Raw genomic sequence first — 19,443 nt, forward strand, 5'->3', positions numbered from 1 at the left:
TGAGTGAGTCAGTCAGCGAGAGAGAAATCCAGTTAAGATCTTGTTGCTTCAGTTTGAAGAAGAGGTAAATAAAAAGCTGTTGATGGTGGAAAGAGACTTTCCCACGATCCATGTTCCATGTCCCACGATCCATGTTCCATGGTGCATTTTGGATGGTTTCTAGCAGTGCCTCTGGAACAACAGGCTTGTGTAGTCTTGACTGAAAGCAGCTGAGGTGTGGTCTGGGGAGGGTGGAGGCCACTCTGGGATTCACTGGACTGTGTCCCAATGTACTGTGGAGCTCATAAATTGAAACCACTTCAGAAAAGGAGCATTTTTCCCCGTGTGGGCAGTGAGAAAGTTCCACAGGGGCACAGAGAGGTTGTGCTGTCTCCATCCTTGGAGATGTTTCAAAGACCCAACTGGGCAGAGACCCAAGCTTTGTTGCCCATGAACCTCTTTGAACTGGAAGCCCTCAACCCCCCAGTGTCTTCTCTGAATTCCCCCTGCCTTGTGCTGGGTCAGTGGCGAGGTTCATGCTGTGTCGCACCCGCACAGGTGGCTTGTGGCACCTGCTGCCTGGGGCTGCGGGGTTACGGCACCTCCATCCATCCTCAAGACGAGTGGTTTTGTCTTTCAGTTCCGCAACTCCCTGCACCTGCTGATGGAGACCCTGAATGCCACCACCCCGCACTACGTGCGCTGCATCAAGCCCAACGACGAGAAGCTCCCCTTCAAGTAAGTGGCACTGCAGATGAGCAAATGAGTTCAGCTTTATAGCAACAGAGCGTGCCTTGGGCTCTTCCTCCTGCTGAAGAGCTTGCCCCCTCCTTTTAATGTTGTTCCTGTAACTGGAAGGTCCGTGTGGGTTGCTGGAGTCACCTTTTTGGGTTTCAGTATGTGGGGTTCGTGCCTCTGAAATGAAGAATAATTCAGGTTCTAATAATTCATAGATACGCTCTGCTAATACTGAGCATCCTTGCTTTGCTGTAAGGGGGTCTTTGTGCAGTTTTCATCTTAGACTTGCTTTGATTTAAATAATTCCAAACAGTGAAAAGAGAAAGGAATGAAAAAGCAGAGATAAACAGTGGGCTTGTAAAATGAACAAAAATGTCTTGTTCTTTCAATATAAACGTAGAAAAAGTAAAGACGTGACTTGAACTTCAGGCAGGTTTCCAGGTGAGCGAACAGCTGAAGCAAAAGGCCAGTCCTGATCTTCCTCTGTAGTTCAGAGACGTATCACAGGCAGCAAACGCTGTGAGCAGGTAGCTGTTAGCCCTGTTTGACCTCTTGGTCATGGATTTGTACCCGGTTTTCTTCCCTGTAACTCCAGGAAAGCTTGTCCATTAGTCTGCAGGGACCTTATAGATGCGATGTCCTCGAAAGGCATAAACTGCACGTGGTGACCTTTAAGGAAGAAGGTTGTAAATGTGATCCAGCAGCAGGGAGGCATTTCCCTCCAGCTGATCCAGTGCAGGCTGAGAGCTCCCGGTGAGCACAGTGCAGAGACTTAGGAGTCTTAGGGCTTAGGAGTGCAGAGACAGCTCCAAGAGTGTCCTGAAAGGAGGGCAAAGCGTCTCTAAAGAGGCTCACCCTTGGTCATGATGTGCTGGTGGAGATGTATCCACCAGGAAGCCTCCTGGCTTGACTCTTTACCCATGCAAACAGCAAAGTGAGGGGTATTAATCATTGCAAGACATTCAGAAACTGGTTTATATTTACCCTATTTATAGAATCCGAGGAACACTGAGGTTGGAAAAGAGCTCCGCGATCACCTAGTCCAAGCTGTGCCCGATCCCCGCCGTGTCACCAGCCCAGAGCATTGAGTGCCACATCCAGGCCTTCCTTGGACCCCTCCAGGGATGGGGACTCCAACACCTCCCTGGGCAGCCCCTGCCAAGGCCTGAGCACCCTTTCCCTGGAGAAATTCCTCCTCATGTCCAACCTGAGCTTCCCTTGGCCCAGCCTGAGGCCGTTCCCTCTCCTCCTGTCCCTGTTCCCTGCGAGCAGAGCCCGACCCCCCCGGCTGCCCCCTCCTGTCAGGGACTTGTGCAGAGCCACAAGGTCCCCCCTGAGCCTCCTTTGCTCCAGCCTGAGCCCCTTTCCCAGCTCCCTCAGTTGCTCCTTGTAGGATTTGCTCTCTAAAATCGATTTGCTGATGTGTTAAAGTGGGATCTGGAGAAGCTGGGATGGCTGTATCTGTATTTCAGAGACACATGCTGGGAAATACACAGTGCTGGGAGGCATTTGTGAAGTGAAACATCATCAGCACTGCTCCAGGTTAGCACTGAAGTGGTGTCTGTAGCATTCAGAACACTTGGTGTTACGTTTGTTGTTCAGTGAGAAAACAAGTTTTCTCTTCCTAAAACATAATGTTTTTCAGCTCACAAGAGATTACATTTTTGATTAAAATGAGATGCTTACGCTGGAGAACAGAAAGGATGTAATGGCAGCCTTTCAGTACTTAGAGGGGCTACCATGAGGAGACAACCATGCTCTCAACAGTGGTGTGTGGTGGGAGGACAGGAGCCAGTGGTCCCAAACTGACACGGGAGGTTCAGACTGGAGATAGGTAAACGTGGTTTTTTCTCCCTGAGGACTGTCTGTCAATGGAGCAGTCTGCCCAGAGAGGTTGTGCAACCTCCACCTGTGGAGGTTTCTATCAGTTTTGGCTGGATAAACCCCTGAGCTATGGATCTGCCCCTATAGCTGTCCTAGCTTTTGAACATAGGGGGTTGGACTGGAGACTTCCTCAGTCTCTTCTTCCTCAGGTCTCTTGCACCCTGCATTCCTACTTCACAACTTGCAAGATCTGTAATGGGGCTCAGGGGTGTCAGGCTCCCATCCTGGAGGACACCTTGGCAACCACACAGGGATGTTTGCTGCATCTGACTGCAGGCTGGATGTGAGGTAAATTTCTAGTGGAGAAGACTTCGAAAGAGAGATATGCAAGGGGAATACCTGGCTTCAGGTTGTTCCTCTGCCAATTTTCCTTTTAAATTCTGTTTCAGGCAGGGTTTGGGATCTTTTACTTGGGTTTCCAGGCCAAAAACAGCCAGCCAGGTGCGTCTACCTGCTATGGCAAGGAAAAGGAGTTCATAATAAGGTGAATTTTCCCACTTTTAAGGTGATTATTTCATTACTGGAGCTGTTGCTGATGACTGCAGCTTCTCTGGTGATTGCATTTTACCCCACTGAGCAGGGCTTTGCTGCTTTGCAGAGTTTCCTTTGGATACAACAGAGATTGCCCTGGGATCTTCCAGGACTGAAGCTTACCTGCTGATCTGCCAGTCCTGTTTATTATTTATTGTTATGGAAATTGCACCCTTGTGGGTTCTTCCTTGAAGTGAGTGACAGCCCAGACTGATTTTTCACCCTGCACAGTGTTTGTGGTGTTGCAGTGAATAACTTGCTTGTAGACTTGACAGGTCCAGGGAATTTAAAAAAGCACAGAGGGAGAAGAAGGGGACTGTTTTTTTCATGCTGCTGTTGTACAGCAGAGAGCAGGCAGAATTATTCATGCAATCTTGACTTGCAGATGTAAATACTTTGGGCTTTCAGAAAGGGAAAAGCAGGCTCTCATTATATGAGAAGCTTTGTTCTGGAAACCTCACACAGCTATGGGCATCTGCATCATGTGGAGTCCAAGCTTGATCCAAGGGCCTTTTCCAGTGCCTTCCAGAGCTGGAGAGCTGGAACCTCTTTGTGCATTTGGAGTCAGAGTGGAAGGAGGCAGCAGCCGTGGGGGATGCTGGTACCTGGACTCACTCTGTGCAAGGATAGTCTGATCTGGGAGTGGATTCTTGCTGGAATCCAGAGAAAGCACTGTCCAAGTATTCAGCTGGAAGTTGCCATGAGTTTTTTTGGCACAAATTGCTGATGGAAATGAGATGCCAGTGGTAAGAGGTGATGCAGGCTTTAAAGAGGAGGGCAGAAACACCTTGAATTTCCACATGGTGCCTACCAAAGTCATTAATCTGGAACATGAGCACCACTGTTCTCAGTAAACTTAGTCTAGAAACTTGTGGGATCTGTTACTTACCTGTTTTTGGTATGGAATTGAATATATCAGACTTACTTTGCCATTGAATTTGATTTCTGCAAATATGTCGTTGCCCTTATAGCTGCAGGAGTAATACTGCCTGGTTAACCAGGCAGCTTGTGGTGGGGTAGCCTGATCCCTTCTTTATTGGGAATGTATTGCTTTACAAAGCCAGGTAGATTTTGGTTATAGGCACTAATTAATTGCAGCAGATGGTTATCCTATCCCAAGAATACACTTGGCATTGATAGCAGGGTGGTAGCAAGGTTTTGAGTAACTTGCAAATCACACCACCTTTGTGACATGCAGAGAAAAGGTGTGACATTTGTGCAGCCTGTTCCCAAAGCTAGGCATGGGTTATCCTGAGGTTTGAGAGGGAACAGCTGTGGACAGAAAGTATGGAAGTATGGCTTTATCAGCCACTACAGTAATGAGGAGAGGAGAAGGTAATTCCTGTCTCTGGAAGAGTCACTCTCAGGTGGGTTGGGGAGGTGGGTTTCCTTTTCATGGTGTATTAATGTCTGTCCTAAATCTAATTTCAGGTTTGATCCAAAGAGAGCAGTGCAGCAACTGAGAGCCTGTGGAGTGCTGGAGACCATCCGGATCAGTGCAGCTGGCTTCCCATCCAGGTACTGGGCTGGGAATTCCCTGGGCTGTGCTGCTGCTGAGAATTACTCAGCAAGTTCATTGTACCCCATCCCTGGCAGTGTCCCAGGCCAGGCTGGATAGGGCTTGGAGCAGCCTGGGACAGTGGAAGGTGTCCCTGCCCATGGCAGGGGTGGCACTGGATGGGCTTTAAGGTCCCTTCCAGGCCAAACCATTCTGGGATTAACTGAGGTGAGGGAGGGAGAATAAAACACTTGTGTTCTTAGGACAGTGTTTATTTAGGCTGGTTTATATCCAGGATAGATTTTCTGCTTTTTATATATATATTTTTTTCATTTTGCAAAACCCCCATTATGTCCTGGGTCCCTCAAATCTAAGAGATTCGTCATCAAGCAAAGAGCTGCAAAGTGGGGCTGACAGAGCATGTGTTGTGCTGTGTTCAGTGTTCCAGCTGGTGCTTTCAGTTTGGTCCTGAGAGGCAATTTGCTCTGATGAAACCTCTGAAAAAGCTGATGTCTGGCAGACAAAGGAATCCAGCTTTGATCCCGTACCTAGGTGGACATCAAGTAACAAAACAACAGCTCTGGAAGCAAGCACTGCCCTAAAGGACTTTTTCTCTGCTTGCCTGAAGTCCCTTCCACTGTTCAATTTGCTTTTCTTCATGTTTTTTTTTCCCTGGCTTCAGACATCTGCTGCAATCCTTATTTCAGCCAAAAAAAATTTTGATTCTACTTGCAGAGAAGGAAAATAAGAGTTGTAAATAATTGTTGTAGACTTTCACACCGCACATCCAGAGCATCCTAAGCTTCAAACTCTTTCATCATAAAAAAGGAGGGTTACAGGTGGTGTGGCTCCTTCTGATTGTGACATAAAATTCAAAAGAGGATTTTAAGGCCTAATAAATCCGAAAACACAGACTATACATAAGTCCTGAAGATGACAAGGGCAAATCATTCTAAAAATGCATCAGCTGCATTTTAGTGCCAAGCAGCTTTGTGTTAATGTCAGCAAAGCCATCAGCCTTTTTATATGGAACAAAGAAGTTATAAATATGCTCAGAGAAGAGTCGTCTTAGCGTGATGTGGAACACCATGAGAAACTCCCTGTTCTGGATTTTGGGGAGGAGTGTGCTACTCTCACCTCCTGCAAAGCTGCAGAGGGTTTCTGGCAGCCGAGGGCAGCAGCTGCATGTTGAGATGAGGCGGCTCTCCTGCCCTTCACCTCTGTTGGCCAGTGACCTCCATGGGCAGGCCAAAACTGGTGATGGGGTTCTCCCTGACCAGCTGAGTCCAACTACTTAAGGAGGAAGAAGGGAAAATAGAAGAAGAAAAGTCTCACAGAAACCAGTTTCTCTCTGTCCTCTGCTGGTGTAGAAGGGTGGAGGTCTGGGTCCTCATGTTGGGAGTCTGACACTGTTAGAAGACCCAGCATCACCTGTGGCTCTCATCTCTGAAGTCTTGAGGGCTTCTATGGAAGTAGCAATAAAAAGCTGCTCCTACATTACATGATCACTAAGCCGTGGTGAGGAGTTAAAAATTCCAGCCCATGGGTTGTCTTTTATTACCATCTTTGTTGCTGGACCAACTCTGACAGTCCTCTTGTAGGAAAAGCCCTGAAGCAATGAAAAAGCTGGGTTTTTTCACATAGAAGAGGCCACAGAAAAGCAGTTCTTTGCTCTCCAAGCAGGCAGTCACACTGCCCAGCGCAATCTGGGCCCTGGCTCTGCCTGGTGGGTCCCAGGAGAGCTTGGGGAGCTCTGACCTGAGCTGTGTGTTTTTTGAGGTTTGTTACTGGTCTTGTCATGGCTGCACGGATACCCTGTTCCTCTCCATTCATTATTATCCTACAGATTTGTAGTGTTTTTCCATTTCCATTAACTGCAGTTTAGTCCCTACAGCACTGAAATCAATGTAAAATTAGTAACTGGGGAGGGGGAATAGAGGGGAGAAACCTCTGCAGCACCTGGAGACCAGCCAGGCTCTATTGACAGCAGATAATTGATTGACCAGTGCAAGGACTTCTCCACCCTGACACAGTCTGAAGTGATGCTCTCAGCTCTGCTTGCATGCTTTTGGTTATGAGATCTTTTCCCAGGATGCTAAAAATACAGGACTCTTCCATCACTGCAACTTGTCAGCTCTTGTTCTTCCTCCAGGGACAAAAAAAAAAAAGTATGCAAAAAGCTATTTCAGCCTTTCAGAGTGACCTTCTCCAAAGTTTGTGATGCTTGAAGGACAGATTTTTGTATAGTTTAGTATTTCGAGGAGATAATTGTTTATAGGGACAGCTGTGCACTAAATAAAATACTTGCTTTGGGCTCTGGTAGTTCTTCACCTTCCTTACTCACAACATTCCAGTCTTGAAAATCCAGACCCAGGAGCTGGACAATGTCATTGAAAGATTGTGAATAATCTGTGCATTAAAATTGACTTTACAGATCAGCTTGGGAAAAGGTGCAGTTTTACTTGTGATCTTTTCATCACAGTGTGCATTGATTATTCCTCTGTATTTCCTTATGTTTTGAGACAAGTTGATTTTATATTGCTTGATTAAGGATAAAACCAAAAAGGAGAGTCATTGCTTTAAATTTAAACCCCATGTGAAGGCTCTAAATTTGGAATACTTTAAAATAATAATGGAAAACTTGATCTTCATGACTTTTGCTTCGCTTGGGTGTAAGCAATTTACCTGTAAAGCAACAGGGAATTTCCAAATTTGTTTATCTCAAGGTAGGTTTTATACAGAAACAATAGAAAAACTCTTACTTTCATCCTGTAATGGTTACCTCTGAATATATTCCAGCATATTGTCACAAGAGTAACTTCTGAAGGTGGTGTGGCTTTGAGTCAGAGATCTCTGGATAAAACCACCTGCTGCTGAAGAGTTCAGTGGTTTGAGTCTTTAATAATTTTTTTTTACCTCTAAGAAAAGAAATAATTTTTCATACAAGTTGTAGCTGTTGAACCCGTGAAAGTCACAGAGATCTGAAGCCTTGGGCTCCCCACTTAGGGTGTGCCTGGGTTTATTTTACCATTTCCGTGGTAGGCTGTGCTCTGGCTGTGTCTGAAATAAATTGAAAATGTATCATTTGCTTTTAAATGTTACACAACAGTTAAGAAATGTATCTGTTAGCATGCACATAAATGACTGTGATGAATGGACTGTCTGAGGTGCGTGTGTAGTAAATCTATCATCATCTTCCCCGGGTAAAGCGTGGAAGATGTCTCTGTGCTGTAAAACCATTCATCTTCTTTACAGAAACTGGCTGCATGGAGATGAATGTACAGAGAACTAATTGGTGCAGATCTCCATGAATAACAAAATACTCTTTAAAACAAGATTTTAAATTGGTTCTCTCAAAACTGTACGTTTTTTTCCTGCTGGTTATGGTGGTTTCCAAGTCAGTTGTCCAGCAGCAGTGGTCTCCCACCATGCCATCACTCTGAATAACCTCATCACTGCAGTTCTCTCTGAAATACTCTCATTGTAGTTCTGTATTTATAGTTTAAGTATCGTTGGCATTTGGCTGCTTCCTCTGGTTGCTGGAGCTCACTGTCAAATGCAGCATTTTTTTATCAATTCAGTGTGAAATCCCAGCTGCTAAACTCTATAAACATTAAACACTTACAATTGAAAACTGTCATGGACATCCTTGGATATATAATTTTTTTTTTATAGAATGTGCCTTTAGCTGTCTGGCTGTCATTTCAGGATAACAAGACCTACAAATTGCTTTGGCTACCAACAGTTCTGTTTGCCCACTCCCAACAAAGGTGTAATATGTAAATGGAGGGGTTTTCTCCCCTCATTCTTCCCTTTGAATATATTCCAGCTAATTTCAAGCCAGGCCAGCCTGCATGTTTTAGAGCCAACTGAAAGGCAAATCTGTTCTGCTACAGTAAACAAGGCAAGAGAAATTTTCTCCCTGAACTGCAGTTTCTAAAAGAATTTGTAGTGGTTTGGTCTAAAATACTCATTACTGTTTACCTTCTGTGAGATAAGAATTAGGAGAAAAGCAGAGCAGGCACTAAACTTGAAAGAATATAAAGAAGTTTATTAACAGACCTAAAAGAAGAAAAAAAAAAATCATACCACGCCTTCAGAACTCTTCTCCTCCCCCCCACCTTCCTCCCTTCTCCCACTGACGATGTAAAAAGACAACCCTTGAGATGTTCAGTCTGTTTACCACTTCCATGATAACCTTGTTCAGTCCATTTAGGAAGAGGAGTCTCTCTTGCCCATGCTATGGAAACATTATCACAACGAGACAGCCGCCCAGGTTGGTTCTCTGCTCGCATCATGTGAGAGTCCCTACCCACGACTTGCAGCTTTTCCCACAACTGCCTTCGAGGGTCCACTCTTGAAGGTTTTTGGGGTACAATTTTAAGGTTGAGCCGTTCAGAAACAAAAGTTCTCTTCACCCATCTCTGGGAGCATTTCATCTCTGAGAACAGAGGCCCTTCTCCTTCCCTGGGAGCAAAGGGTCCTCCTCATCTTCATCTTTAGGACCATCTCTGGGAGCATCTCTAGGAACTGAGGTTTTCTCCTTTCCCATTTGGAGCAAAAGTTCTCATCGCTTCCATCTCTCCCTGTCCAAACTTCTCATGAAATTACAGCTGCGTCAGCATCTGCCTATCTCAGCGCAGGTGCTTTTGCTCTCAAGCACAAGTTGAACGCTCCACCCCCCATGCCTTCATGAAATTACAATGGGTACTCTGATATATCATAGCTTTACAACAAAATTTCAGCTTTAAGCATCTCCTCTTTCTCTTCCCTCAGGTTTTCAGCTCTTCACAGCACTAAAAGGGTTAATCTCCCCCAGGCCTTGCAGCTGGAATGTCACTTATTGATATCGGTCACATGATCTTTGCCAGAAAGCGGTGCCGCTTCAGCTGAATCTTGGCAGCACTGGAGCGGGGGAGCCGGGCCTCTCCGGCTGCACATAGCGGGGCTGTGGGGGGGTTCCGCAGGTGGAACAGGGCCCATTGGCTCCAGGATGGCCGTGGCCCGGCCCCCACATGGGCCCCGCAGCCACCTGTCCCAGTGCCGGAAACGAGAGAGAGCTCTTCCCGGGGTTTGCCTATTCTTAAATGTGGACCACAGAGGCAGTCACAATTTTAAGTGGCTTAAAAAATTGTCCATATTCAAACTGGCCGCTGATAGGTTCTGTCAGGTCACAGAGGAAGCTGTAAGCACCCCTTAGCAAGAACATCACTTCCGAGACCATGCTTTGCTAACCCATGACAGAATTTCATGTCAAATCTTGGCTCAGAGATTGAACCTGCACCCCTCCAAACATGTTTTGACTCCTCTGGAAAGATCAGTATAGTCCAGCTCCTTCCTGCTTAAAATATTGACCCCTTCAGGGGAGGATGCCACATGATGCTGCCAGGATTTCTTACATAAAACTGGGTTTGCTCAGCACCTGGAATGGTCTTGGGTGATGGGGACAGTGAATTTGTTTACCCTGAGTGGAAATATTTCACATTCAGGTATTTTAAGGCACCAAAAGAAACCATATTATGGTTAAGAGTTTGAAGCTTTTTTGACCTATTACACTCCTTTCAGCTGTTCACTCAGTGCAGCTGGTGTAACATGGCTGTAATAACCCTGAAACAATGGGTTGTGGATATTTTGGGCAGTTGCTGACTGCTTGGAAAGATGCTTTTTGGAGGCTTCCTTAGAATGTCACCCCCAGTTTTCTAACCACGCTCTCCTTTTAATTTGACATTGTAATAAACCCAGCTGGCTCTGCTCAAGTTCATAACCCCTCGATTTTGGGCAGAAGCAGCCCCTTTGCTTTGCACCTGGCTGCATTTTTGTGGAAAACATCCAGATCTGGTTTAAACTACAGAAAAAAAATTGCTTTATCTGTGGTGTGTGCTATGGCTTATTCCCTCTGTTTCCTGCAGATGACAAAGATTTTGCTGGGATGACCAAGTCTCAGGCTCCCAGCCAGGCATCCTCCTTGCTGCTTGAGCCCAAGGAGAGTTTTTTCCACAGGCAATAGAAGTTATTTTCCTGCATCCTTCCATTCCTTTTATTGCCTTTTCCCCTTGGTGACCTGTGCTGACATCAAAGCAAAATTCAGCTGTTTGAGGTTGGCTTGATCTCAGTTTGAGTAGCATCCGCCCCATCCTTTGTGCCTCCTTCTTCCTCTTTCTCAGTTGTGCAGGTTAAAAAATCCCCCTCGTTCCAGCTCTTTTCTCTGCACCACTTCTCTGGATCTTAAAACTTGATAATAATATGGAGTTGTATTTATTTAGTGTCCCTTGGTGGTTTCCAGCCCCCAGCACTGAGATTGCACATGCTGTGTGTTGTGTGGCAGCATCCCAAGCACCTGAGATCTGTTTTTCATGTGACACCTGTCATCAAGTTGAACTTGCTATGGGAGGTGTACCGTTCCCGAAATCTTTCCTGACTTGCTAAGCTGTGGGGTAACATGGCACATCCTTTGTGTCCTGCTGGGAGACAAGTATGTCTCCTGCTGGCTTGGCAAGTATGAAATAAGTTTTCTTTTTTTGTTTTCTTTTTTTTTTTTTCCCTTCCGAAAATGAAGACATTGTACCTAAAAAAGTAAGATGGGCGTGCAGAAAAGTAATTTAAAAAGTGTGCAGCAAAGCACTGAGCTTCAGTATTTCTGCACTCCTTTGCAGGGCTGGGGGATCATGTTTGTTTCTCTCCAAGCACATAGTTGTAAGGAAATTTTATACAGCTTTGAGCCTTGAGTGGTTCAGTGAGGCATGTTACATTAAACCTGAGTGCTTTAATTGTTCCTTTCTCCTGAAAGGATTCTGTAGCAGCACCTGTGATCCCCTGCAGCTTTCTTTTGCTGGTGAACTGGTGGCAGATATCCCAGTGAAACTCCTGATGGGCTGGCTGAGCCCTGGCGTGGCAGAGCTTTTGTCTTGATGTTCCATGGACAATGATACAGGAGCAGTGTGGTGTCAGGGCTGTCATCTCCTGATAACTCAGCGAGGGTGGTGAGAGCATGAGTGAGGCAGTTCTGTGCCCTGGGGGTGCAGCGTGGGGCTGGGAACCTCTGGGAGATGTGGATATGGGGCTGTGGATGCCACCAGTCATGATAAACACCTCGGCAGAAACGAGGGGGTGTATTCCCTGACACTTCCAGTGTCTGATGTGAGACTTACTCCTGAAAAGTGAACCATTTATATTAAGGATGGATGCAGAAAATCAATTTTTACCACCTTGGGAAATGAGAACAACAGGCTCTGGAGAAAGACCCACTGCATAGTGACTTACGATCTATTTTTAAGGGATTCCTGCAGGTGTCTGACTCTTGTTTGTGAGCAGCTGTGGGATCTCCATCTCTGCCTTGGTGCTGGAAGATGATGGATTTTGCTTTCTGCCCAGCTTGGACCTGTGCCCTGAGTTTCACGTTCTGCCTCTTCCACCATCTGTTCTTTGCTGGAAGAGCCTGGGTGGCACCTGCAGGGTGATTTTTTTTCTCCAGATATCAGCAGTTAACAAAGTCAGTGCCTGAGCTGACACTGGCAGGATAATGGGAATACTCCCTCCTTCTCTCTTTCCCTCTCCCAAGCTTTCCCTGGCTCGAGCAATACCTGAGCCAGGCAGGATGTCTCCAGCCTTGTGTGCTTGGCTGGGTGCCTCAGGCACTGCATGCTCTGCTTCTCCTCTCAGGTTTGATCTGGAGCTGTGTAAACCCCGGGCGTGCTTGAAATGAAAATGGGTTTTATTTGCACAATGCAAAACGGGAAATGTAATTATAAAATGGAGGCACTGAGGAAGCAAAGAGAAGGCACATTTAAGTTAAACCCTACAGGACACAAGCTTGTAGTCTTGCATAATCTTTGTATTCAGTTTTCGCCCCAGAGGGAGCTCCTCTTAGCCAGCATCTTAGTTTATTTAGTGATAATCCAGTACTTTTGGTTATTTGAGGGTGGGTAGCAGTAGCTGCCTGGCCTCAGGACTAGCCCATGTAGACAGGAGTTAAATCAGCACTAAATCTGGCTGCTCCAGAACTAATCGGAGCATTTTGAGCATGGGAAATCCTCTCATCACAATTTCCCTCATGCTTCTGCCTCCAGGAGCCCCCCCCTTTGCCTTTGGTTTCAGGCTCAATCCTAAGGGTTCTCTGGTTTTTGCCATCCCATATTCTTTGCCAATCCATGCAGGAGTTACATGTGGCTTCCCAATCCTTAACACTTTTTTTTCCTTTTTCTCTCTTCACTCCCTTTGCAAACATTTCCTTTGGCTTTACTCTTTTAATTAGAGTGTTGCTTTTAATCAAACTGGCTTTCCTCCCATTGCCTTTTCTGAAGTGAGACAAAACTCTGTTGGTTGTGTATTTTGAAATCAGCAATATGCCTGTCTTAGCAAATACCACAGCTTCCAACCTTCAAGGTGTTTCATGAGAGATGGCAGCAGCTGGAGTAGATGATTGTGCAGGTCCCTTCCAACTGAACTATTCTGTTTTATGAAGTTATTTTGTAGAGCTGGCAGCTGTGACTGCTCAGGTGGTCTCTGTCAGCTTCACCACTGCAAACTGGCCAAGACCTGTCACAAACATTGCTCTGGCCCTTTGCAATTTATTTTCCCTCCCACACTTAATCCCCGGAAGTGGAAAAATAAGAAGAATTTGGTGGAGTAATGCAAAAATTAAGGTATGCTTGGGGCTTCTGGGTGGAGGGGATGTTTCTGTACGGCAGCTCTTCACACAGTGTGTTCTCATCCTGGTGGCCAGAGCATCCATACAGGTGAGGATCAGGTGGTTTTGTTGAGTGAGGGCAGAAATCAAATTCTCTGTGGTTCTCTCCAGTCTCCCTTTGACATTTGTTATGTGTATTTTGATGAAATATCAATGGTCATTCTGGACATTGCTGGAAAAGCCTAGTGTTAATTAAAAACTCAGGTTTTGAGGGGTTTATAACTCACTGTGTTAATTTAGAGAATGCTGAAACTTGGCAGATGCTGAAGCAATTTCAGGATCCCAGTCTGCAGGCTCTGCATCTATCACCAGCAGCAGAAGATGATATTTCCTAGCCGTAGGATACAATGCCCTAATTCCTTCAATTAGTGTTGCCTGTTTGGAAGCTTTGCTGCTGGAGACAGTGAGGCATCTTCCAAGGGGCTGCTTTGTCTTTCCAGAGCCAAAAGATTTTGTGTTTGTTTGAAGGGCGTCAGTCACAGACCTCAACATGGAGCAATTAGTGAGTCAATTGATTCAAATTAATTTTCAGTAGAGTTTGGGAACACAAAAACCCAATGAATATCTATGTGATTCATTGCCTGTAACTTTATCAAGATTGCTTTTTAATTTTTGGTTTTGGGCAGTCAAGAGATCTGTGATTTCTCCGAAGTTAGATTCTCCTTTCTGACGGGAGCAGCATTGTTGCATTTGAGTGGTAGAGAACAGCAGATCGGGAAGCACATCAGGGGTGAAAACAGGGTGATCTGTAGCCTTTCTGTTCCAGGCTAGAAGGGCCCTGACATGATCATTTAGTGTCTGAGATTGGGGCCAGGCTGGGGGTGAGTAGCTCCTTTTGGGTGGCTTTGGTCCATGCTGAGGGTAGTGGTGAGAGATCCCTTGAAATATTTCACGTTTTGACTTGTCTACGACTCCCAAGCACTTTATTTTAATGAAATAGTGCCCAGCATGCAGAATAACCCAGTGTGTGCTTTGCTTTCAGGTGGTCCTACCCTGACTTTTTCAATAGGTACCGCGTGCTTATGAACAAGAGAGACCTCTCTAAGAACGACAAGAGGCAGATCTGTCAGACCCTGTTGGAAGACCTCATTAAGGTGAGCTGGGACCAGATCTTTGTCAATGATTTTAAAAGCACAGAACTCATGGCTTTGATGTGGTCTGAAATTGCTCCAGCTTCACCTGCTGCTCGTGCAGATGCTTCTGCACCCCAGGCAGCCTGGGAGTTTTCCCAAAAGGAGGGAGTCTTGCGAGGAGGTGGCAGGAGAAAGTGGGACATGGCATGTCTTGCTTGTGGTGAAGAGGAACAAATAATTTCAGTGCTGGTGAAGTCCAGAGTTTGCTGTCACTAGCTGCACATGAATGACTGGCCACTTTAAAAAAATGTGTCCCCCCAGCTCCTCCTTCTGGTTTTGCCTAACCACAGCTGGAGCACATTTCAGAGGTCCAGCCTGGGACAACGTCATGAACCTTAGTCAATCATGAAACGCCTCTTTGCACAGATGAGTGGGAAAAGTGCAGTAAATGCCATATCTTGATGTGTGGAAGACTTTCAGTGGCCCTGTATGGAAAAGGCATCCCACAGATTGGGACTTTTTTACCATAAACTAATCAGAAGGTTTTGCCACCTCTCCTTACCAAAATTTTACTACTTGCTTGTAGGCATTGTTTTTAAATTGCAAATGTGCACGCAAAGGTTTCTTGCTGTTGAGTGGCCCAGAATGTGCCCAGCACCTTAGACAGGTTTTAATGTTTGATCTCTTGTTTTCCTGTGGGATTTTGAGGGATTTACCCAATTGGGTTTCTCTTTTTCCTTTTTGCACCCAGTGTTTCCCTTGGCTGCAGAGTCTTTTGCAGTGCGTGTATGATTTGTAGATGTAAGCATTCATTTTCAAGAAAGAAATCTTTAATCTTTGTGAGAAAGAGATCTTTTTCTGGAAGTGCTCTGGTGTTGCATTTCTAGTCTGGTCTAGTGGAAGGTGTCCCTGCGCATGGCAGGGGGTTTGGATATACATGAGGTTTAAGGTCTCTTCCAACCTAAACAATTTTGTAATTCTGTGATTTCTCTATTTACATAAAACCCAACAAATTAAAAAAACAAACAAAAAACTGCAAACAAAAAAACCCGCCAAACCCCAAAACCAAACCAAAAAAACCAGGACCACAAAAACCCAAACCCCAGCAACAACAAAAAAAACCCCAAAGCCAACTAACCAAAAAAACCCCCCACAAACCACAGAAAATCCAACCCAAAACCCCTTCAAAATTTGTGTAAATATATGGAGTTTAAGACTGAGTCCTAGTGCTGCATTCCTTAATGGGTATATATACACTCAAGTATAGTAAATCTAATAAGTCTAATGATATCTAATAATGTCTAATAAGTCTAATAATCGAGTAAGTCTAGTAATGGAGTCTAATAATATCTTCATTACACAATTAAGAAGAGATGTGAGTTGATAAATTTGATTCAAAGTGGTGTTTTCACTTTGTATCTACTGATCAACTTAAACAGAAAACAAAAAGAGAACAAGTAATGTTTGCCTTAATTAAATGTAGTTTCTTTTATGCTTTTGAAAAGGATCCAGACAAGTTCCAGTTTGGCCGTACCAAGATCTTTTTCCGTGCAGGCCAGGTGGCATATCTGGAGAAACTGCGAGCAGATAAGTTCAGGGCTGCCACCATCATGATCCAGAAGACGGTGAGGGGCTGGCTGCAGAGGACCAAGTACCAGAGGCTGCGACGAGCCACACTCGTCCTGCAGCGCTATGCCCGCGGCTGCCTGGCACGCAGGTGGGTCCTGGGGAGCCCCAGAGAGGGGCCAGCTGGGAAGTCAAGTGTGAAAACACCTCTGCTCACCTGTGTTTTCAATCCTTTGCATCTTCTAGATCTTAAACTTGGGGGTTGCATAGGAGAAGCTTTGAAAATACTCTGCTTGCTTGAAAGCAAGATGCATAATGTGCGTGTGGGTAGCACTGTGGTGAGAGTTTCTCAGCTAAAGTCAGGACTTATTTCTGGCTCCTCTCCCCAGTTTTGTTTAAGGGCAAGAGGTCAAAATTCTTTGCCCCAAACTGGTTTCATGTCTACATTAGTTTAATTTCTGGGTGCTGGGCCAAGGTCATAACGTAGACAATCTGGTTATAATGAGATGAATACAGTACTCTGAAGGATTTATGTAAAAGTGTTTCATAGAACTAATATTTTCCTGGGACTGCCTTTGGTAAAGGGCATTTAGATCAGCCAGGGAAGAGCTGTCTAGTTGGTAAGCACTCCTCCCCTGCAGGGACCAGGTTTGTGCCTCTGTGATGTCCAAGGGGAGTTCTCAGGATTGACTGGCTGTATCCTTTGTAATGAGGAAAGTCACTCCAAATCACTGGCAGGGGGGCTGTGTACAGTAGAGAGTAACAGAGCTCAGAGTTGACTCGTTCTATGCAGGAACCTCAAGCTCCCTCCTGTCAGTGGCTTTCTGGGGTTTATGTAGGTAACACTGCTGGAGAGTGAGCTGCTGGTGGCAGGTGTGGGGTGGATGTGAGGGAGCAGTGAAGCAATGGAACAGTATCCCAACACGCTGGCCACCTCCCTTCTTGTGCCCCTTATTCAAGTCAGACAATCAGCAGAAGAACATCAGAGATACCAGCTGAATTCGTGGTGGTGTGGTTGTGAAAGGGGTTGCTGCCAGGGAGAACCAGCTGCTGCAGAGTTTCTTCTACATAATTTTTCAGTTTCCCTCTTTGTGCACGGTTTGTAAGGTTGGATGGCATCGGAGTAACTGCTGCCTCCTCTTTTTGGAGACAGACCATCTCTTATCCTCTTCAGTAAGCCCTGGCTCAATGGGTCCTAATGAGAAAACATTTACCTCAATCAGAGGAATATATAAACCAATCCGATGTGGCTCTTAGTTTTGATACACTTTTCACAAAATAAAAGAAGTGGATCAAATTTCTGAATAATGCTGCATGCTGAGAGCAATAAATGAATCATAAATTCAGCAGAACAAGCTAATTATCAAATTAAATGGAAGGTTTATGAGCATTTATTAACCGGTGTAACAGCAAATTGAACATGAGTTCAGCTGGAGAATGGGAGAAATGTGGTGTGGAGTTGACCACATCCCTCATTTTTTACTGTCTCTGAATTGCTCGAGGCTCTACTCAGGAATGTTGCCAAAGCAGTGTACACCAGTTTAAATGCCTGATCAGTTTGCTGCTGTTTTCACTGAGTCAGTAGATACCCTGAGTGACATGTGCTTTTTATAGTCAGGGAAGTGATGGAACCAACCCGGGCGCTGATTGGTGCAAGGATGCAAGGCAGAGAGTTCAAACCAAGGAAAACCTGGGGAATACTTGGGTTTAATGCTGTTTGGGAGCAATGAGGTGTGCTGATTTGTGGTTCCAGTGCTCCTGGGTTCCATGGCTGCTGTCTGGTAGCATGGAGGCTCTCTTAGCCCAGCTGTTGGGGTGCTCATTCCTGAGTACCATCAAGCCACACTGGACAAAAGGTTTTCCTCTCTGCCTGGTTTAAAACTTACTGCAACAGGAAGAAGTGGAGTTTAGTTTCCCCGCTGACCTTCCTCCTGTGCATTGCAGGCTTGCTGAGCACCTGAGGAGGACGAGGGCTGCCATCATCTTGCAGAAGCAGTACCGAATGCTGCGGATCCGCCGGGCTTTCCAGAGGATCCGCAATGCCACCCTCACCATCCAGGCTTTTGCTCGGGGCATGTTTGTCAAGAGGATTTACCACCAGGTACACCTCCAGGAGGGTCTTTGCATGAGGAGAGCCTTTATATTTACTTCTGCGATGTGTTTGTTGTAGTGTTGTTGATGTTTGTGAAGCTGACAGCCCCTGGTGTTGCCAGAGAGTGGACAGTGACGGCAAGCTTTGCTATTTAAAGCTGTGCGAGCAAAAGAGATTTTGGCAGCAGCACCTCAGCGGAGCAGCTAAATGGAGTTAGTCACTGTGGTGCTGGGAGGCATTGTGGAGATCTGGAAATGTCGTTTGATCTAACCTACGCTCTGCTAAAACCTCCCTGTCCCACTGGGTATGTGTCAGAGCTGCATGCAGGGGCTGCTCCCGGTAGGGTGGGAAGACAAGGAGGGTCTGTCATGGAAGGTAATAAGTCATTTATTGATAGAAATATCTCTTCAATTAGTTCTCTCCTTTAGCTTTCTGTGTTAAACCAGGAGCTGGACACAAAGAATTTAGAGTTTGATGACAGCGGTGATACAGTGAGAAATCATTGAATCTAGGGGTGGTTTGGGTGAAGAGACCTTAAAGATTACCTCATTCCACCCCTTGCTGTGAGCAGGGTCACCTTCCACTGTCCCACATTGCTCCAAGCCCATCCAGTTTGGTCTTGGTCACTTCCTGGGATCCAGGGGCAGCCACAGCTGCTCTGGGCACCCTGGGCCAGGGCCCGCCCACCCTCACAGACAGCAATTCCTTCCCAATATCCCATCCGTCCCTGCCCTCTGGCACTGGGAAGCCATTCCCTGTGTCCTGTCCCTCCATGCCTTGTCCCCAGTCCCTCTGCAGCTACTGTCTGTCAGGTAACTGAGAACAGCTTTGGGGAATCTTCTGTCCACTGCTCAGATCCAGCACTGTGCTGGTAGTCACCTAAACTGGTGCCTAACTGGGTTGTGGGGCTACTCCAAGAAGTGAGAGGCATCATGAGGGGAAAGCCTGTTCCTGGGAATAATTGAGGTTACCTGGACACCTGGTGACCACCCAGAGAGACCACAGTTGTCCTTTGAGACATGGCAGCTAGTGATAAGGAATTTGGGCTGCCACTGCTTTTTCAACATCTATTTTTTAAATTGGAAGCTTCTGCAGTGGGAGGCAGCTGGTCCAGCAGTTAAACTCCCTGAGATTCAAGGCCACCCAAATCTTAACAAGGTATAGAAGTTGGCTGAAGGCCATGCCTCTCTAATCTGAACACCCTTAATCTGTGGAGCACCTGGGTATAGATGTTGGATATAGGTGTTAGTTCCAGTGCATGTTCAGTGACAGATGCAAGGCTCTGGGTGACGATCTCTGGGGTCAGGGCATGCCCAGCGTCCACCAAAATTTTGCTGTAAAGCTGAAATAAGTCCCCAAGGCAATGCAGTGGGGTTTGTTCTACCTCTTTGGGCAT

General features: G+C 45.9%; 1 protein-coding gene across 4 annotated transcripts in view; it reads left to right on the plus strand.

Annotated features, from left to right (window-relative positions):
- MYO5B (myosin VB) overlaps nt 1–19,443 on the plus strand; it is a 149,207-nt gene that overhangs the window by 84,016 nt on the left and 45,748 nt on the right. For all 4 annotated transcript variants that reach the window (XM_048290812.1, XM_048290814.1, XM_048290813.1 and 1 more), the window contains exons 16-20: nt 620–717; nt 4,564–4,650; nt 14,299–14,410; nt 15,895–16,106; nt 17,900–18,056. In XM_048290812.1, the coding sequence (XP_048146769.1) occupies nt 620–717; nt 4,564–4,650; nt 14,299–14,410; nt 15,895–16,106; nt 17,900–18,056 (666 nt within the window). The remainder of the gene's footprint in view (nt 1–619; nt 718–4,563; nt 4,651–14,298; nt 14,411–15,894; nt 16,107–17,899; nt 18,057–19,443) is intronic.

The sequence above is a fragment of the Corvus hawaiiensis genome, chromosome Z (assembly GCF_020740725.1).
Source record: "Corvus hawaiiensis isolate bCorHaw1 chromosome Z, bCorHaw1.pri.cur, whole genome shotgun sequence".
Taxonomy (NCBI): domain Eukaryota; kingdom Metazoa; phylum Chordata; class Aves; order Passeriformes; family Corvidae; genus Corvus; species Corvus hawaiiensis.